Raw genomic sequence first — 5,592 nt, 5'->3', positions numbered from 1 at the left:
CCACAAGGCCTGATGCTCCAACAATCTCTCTCAATCCAAAATAATAATAATAATAATAATAATAATAATAATAATAATAATAATAATAATAATAATGGTTTGAAATTTTGGCACAAAGCCAGCAAGCTCCGGGTAGAAGGTAAGTCGATGACATATCTACCCCAGTGCTCAACAGGTACTTATTTCATCGACTCCGGAAAGTTGACCTCGGCAGAATTTGAACTCAGAACGTAAGAAATACCTATTTCTTTAATGCCCACAAGGGGCTACACACAGAGGGGACAAACAAGGACAGACAAACGGATTAAGTCGATTATATCGACCCCAGTGCGTAACTGGTACTTAATTTATCGACCCCGAAAGGATGAAAGGCAAAGTCGACCTCGGCGGAATTTGAACTCAGAACGCAGTGGCAGACGAAATACCGCGAAGGATTTCGGCCGGCGTGCTAACGTTTCTGCCAGCTCGCCGCCTCCGCCATCATCATCACCACAATAATAATAATAATAATAATAATTATAATAATAATTATCTTTTCTACTCTAGGCACAAAGCCCAGACAATTAGATCGACCCCAGTACGCAACTGATACTTAATTTATCGACTCCGAAAGGATGAAAGGGAAAGATGACCTCTAAAACAACAACAACAATAATAAGCCATAATCCTTTCTACTGTAGGCACAAGGCTTGAAAGTTATCGCGGAGGCGGTAAGTCGATTACATCGACCTCAGTACTTGACTGGTACTTGATTCATCGACCCCCGAAAGGATGAAAGGCAAAGTCGACCTCAGTGGAATTTGAACTCAGAACGGTAGCGACGGGCGAATTACCGCTAAGCTTTTCGTCCAGCGTGCTAACGATTTTGCCAGCTCGCCCCCTTCAACAATAATAATTATAACAAGAGCACTCAGAGAGCATAAACCTCCACCGAGGCAACACCAACGTCCTCTCAATGATGATTTCTAAAAGGAGAATATCTGAAATAAACGAGAATGATAAAGATGAACCCGACCGCTCTCAAAAATTAAGTAAAAAAAGCCGGAAAAATAATCCAGAATCCTTGTCTGGTACCGGATCGATCCCAAAATCTAATCAGTTTCTGCCAGTCACGAGGCCAAACATCCCTGAAAGTTTCATCCGAAACAGTTCCGGAGATACCTTGTCCATGAACAAATAAACAAACAAACGCAACTGAAAACAATACCTCTGCCCCCCGGTAAGGCGAAGGTAATTATTTGTGAAACCGGCAGTCACCCCCACCCAAAAAAAAACACGAAACAAGTTCATAATTTACCTGACCAGTGTTACAGCAGAATACTTAATTAACAGGATTAAGATTACATACTTAACAGGTATGATATATGATATAGCTATCTTCTGCTATGTAAAGGTGTAACCCCTATAGGGGTCAAATTAACCCTAGGTGCGGAGGTGCTATGCTAAGGTGGTCACTGGTCCCGTTGCTAGAAATAGCAGTCAAAAAATCGCCCTGTTACCGTCACATTGGACAATGTAGTGTATTAGTTGTACTGAACAGATGGGATGGTCACAGCTGGAACGTCATTGATCTAATCAATGAGATTTAAGCTGGGACATGTAGCACTCCATACACAGACACAGGGTATAACGAACACACACTCACAGAACAACATACACAAGGTATAACACACAATCAGGCACACACCGTGCAGAACACATGCTCAGAGTATAACACGCATACACTCGTCACACGCGGTGTATAACAAAAGTGCACACACACCGTACAGAGCACATACACAGCATAATACACATACACCAGACACTATACTAAACACTTAACGATGTACATACACATACTAACAACATACAAACACCAAACAAAAGCACTTGCACGTAGTAGAAACACACACATGCACACACACACACACACACACACACACACACACACACACACACACACACACACACACACACACACACACGAAACACGTAATATTAACATAACACTTTACAATACACACACACACACACACACAAATAACAACATACGCACGCACTGACAACACACAGTTAAAACACATTGCACTTACACGGATCATATACACATTATGCGTGATGTTGAGATATACACACCAACAACACTTCACATACACGCAACGCATAGACACACACACACACACACACACACACAAAGGCCAAACATACAAACACATGCATACACATCACACCAACATACGTCTCACAAACACCAATAAATACACCCACCAACACACATACACAACACACGCCGACAGAGAAACCTCTGTGTGGTCACTGAACTTACTAGAAACAACAGCAATATCCCTCACAAATCACACACTGTCGCTTTAGAAAACGACACGTTGGATAATAGAGATGCGTTCCCTGCAGTTGGAAAAACGGACAGGATGCTCACGGTTGGAATGTGTTTGATCATCAGGTCTGTTCGTTCAAAGCAGGCTTGGGTTGAAACAAAAACAATCAGGGGTACCTGTAGGTGGACGCACGCCGTGCTAGAAATAACAAGCGTATCTTCCACATATCGCATCGTAGCTGTCCTTGTGAAAAAGGAAGGACACTGTATTCTGAGATTACAGACGGTGTCTGGGAAATCGACAACATAGTCACGGAAGGAAGGGTAGATCAAGCGGGGAGCAGCATGGTTTAGAAAACAAACACCGCATTGACAACTAACATACACATACTACAGTAACTACACACACACACATAGACAACATAGATAACATACACAAACACAAAGGCCATATCACATGTGACGTATATATACACACAAACACATGCACACATATACATAATTATGCTCACATATACACACTACAGCAACCACACATACATATATTGTACGACATATACTCACAATGTAAAACACTATGACCACATTACATGCAACACGTATATATATATATATACACACGCATACATACACACATACACAACGGCAACCACATTACAAACATACAGTATAAACAAACAAACGCACACACGACTCAGAAATTCGATACGGTCGATCGACCTGCTAGAAATAGCGGCTAAATCAACATTAAGTCACAACCCAACCGTTTAAAAATGGGACACACATTGCACAATATAGTCTTTGATATAATATAATATAATATATATATACACACATATATATATACAGACACACACATATAATCATAGACTATGCACACACACACACACACACACACACATATTCTAATACGTGGATGGTCACGTTTGGAACACCCTTGACTATCACAGGTATGTTTAATCAGAGTTAAAGCTACCTCCAACCACTAACCAAAAACTGACACAATTTACACAGCACATCAACACAAACATATACACAGAAGCATGTATATATGTATATATACATATACAGAAATATATACAAATACATATATATAGACATGTGTGCATATATATATATATGTGTGTGTATGAGTATATATATATATATATATATATATATATATATATATATATATATATATATATATGTATGTGTATATATTTATATGTGTGTGCGTATATATATATATACACTTCACGCTTGCCAGGTTCCTACATATATGTACATATATATATACATATATATATACATATATATATATACATATATATACATATGTGTATATATATATATATATATACACATATATATATATGTATGTATGTATGTATATATATAAGTTTTAAAATATATCTCGCGGATTCTCTAAGATGCATTGTCAGTGAGGTTTCTGGGGCCACAGGCTGTTTTGGGTCTTTAATCAAGCACTTGCCTAAGATATGTATGTATATATATATGTATATATGTATGTATGTATGTATGTATTCATGCATACATGCATGGAGGTATAAGTATAGATGAGTTCTTCACACACACACACACACACACATGTCTTTTATATACAAAACGGCGGGATGGTTAGTCAAAATACCTTTTGATCATAAACCTGGTCAATGAGACCAGACCTATGGTTAAACAACGCGCAAAACAACCACACACAAAGCTACATATACACACACCACACACATATACATCGATATATATATATATATACACACACATATATATATATATGTATATATACACGGTGACCGTACCTTTTGTAAGTCCAAAAGCAGGAGTGCTCGTTGCCAATGATGCATGTCTTATTTTTTGTCCCCTTTCAAAGGTCTGGGCTGCGCGATAGAACTTGCAGCCAGTCAGCTGTGATGGTTGTGGGGGGGTTAACTCCTCCGCCGTTGCCGCCAGGAAACCATTCCTTAGCAGTATACACTTGATAGGAACACCACCATATATGATATATAATACAGTGTGTGTGTATATATAATATAATATATATACACACGTTAAACCAAACACTGTGGATGGTCTGAACCAAGAGTTACTAATAAATACGACTGTTACAGCGGTACACTCTCTCTTTCTCTATCCCTCTCTCTCTCTGAGTTTCACTTATCCTTTTGCTTTCTTTCTCCGAGCTCCACTCACAATTGCTCTCTTTTTCTTTCTCCCGCGCTCTCTCTCTGTGTTTTGCTCTCTCTGTTTCTCTTCCCGAGTCTCACTCTCTCGGAGCCCCACTAACTCTTTGCTCGCTTTTTTCTTCCTCTCTATCTGTCTCCCGACATCTCTCTCTTTCTCTTTCTCTCTCTCTACCAACAAACCACTTTCCACTCTACCACTTTTCAAGTCGCTAATCCCTTCGCTCGCTTTCATCTATCTACCAACGCTACATTCACACAAACACACACACTCACATGTATATGTATGAAGCGGTGTTCTCCTTTCACACTTTCTTTCTAGTCATCATTTATTTCCACCGCATCTCCCTTTTCCTTCGTTCCTTCTTTCTCTCTCTCTCACTCCTTCGCTATCTATCTATCTTCGTTACCCTACACGCCTCTCCTTCTCTTCCCCATCTCCCTCGTATACTTTCACTTCTTTCACGCGCGCTTTTAATTTCTCTCCCTCCACCACCTCTTTCCTATATCACGATCTCCCTCCCCCCCTCTCTCATATACGTTATTCTCTTCTCTATTTCGCGGTCTTTTCTCTCATTTCTGTCTTACATTTGTCTTCTCTTTTCGTTCTAGTCTCATCTATCTCTCCACACACCTACCTATCTAGCTGTCAACCAGTCAATCTATCAATCACTTACATATCAATCAATCAATCAATCTATCCATTTATCTATCTATTCATCTATCTATTCATCTATCTATATATCTGTCAATCTATCTATCTATCTGTCCGTCTGTCTATCTATCTATCTATCATTATGACACGAACTTCGCTTTATCAATCAACCTTCCTTTCCTTTTATTTTCCATTTTCAATCTTCATTTCATTTATCTCACTTCTTGATACTAGTTTCACATACCACTGTTCCACATCGCACATGTGCCCTCTTTTGCGCGCATACACACACACATGTATATATATATATATAGGGAAAGCCGGTTTATGGGATCACCTTAGGTCCATAAAGTGTTCAGCTTTATGGCGTATCGTCAGATCCCAAAACCTGTTGGCACAAGACCTCTTAAAATATGGAGGAGAAGGGGAAACCTGCCCCGTTT

General features: G+C 39.3%; 1 protein-coding gene across 1 annotated transcript in view; it reads right to left on the bottom strand.

The window, feature by feature from the left end:
* Window positions 1-4,640, bottom strand: part of LOC106869116 (synaptotagmin-7) — a 426,210-nt gene extending 421,570 nt beyond the window's left edge. The window contains exon 1 of the mRNA XM_052977233.1: window positions 4,114-4,640. Within this exon, the coding sequence (XP_052833193.1) occupies window positions 4,114-4,158 (45 nt within the window). The 5' untranslated portion in view covers window positions 4,159-4,640. The remainder of the gene's footprint in view (window positions 1-4,113) is intronic.
* Window positions 4,641-5,592: the final 952 nt, after the last annotated feature.

The sequence above is a fragment of the Octopus bimaculoides genome, chromosome 27 (genome assembly GCF_001194135.2).
Source record: "Octopus bimaculoides isolate UCB-OBI-ISO-001 chromosome 27, ASM119413v2, whole genome shotgun sequence".
NCBI classification, from domain to species: Eukaryota; Metazoa; Mollusca; class Cephalopoda; order Octopoda; family Octopodidae; genus Octopus; species Octopus bimaculoides.
Note: the sequence above shows the minus strand (reverse complement) of the source record. Positions and strands in the feature narration are given on the sequence as shown.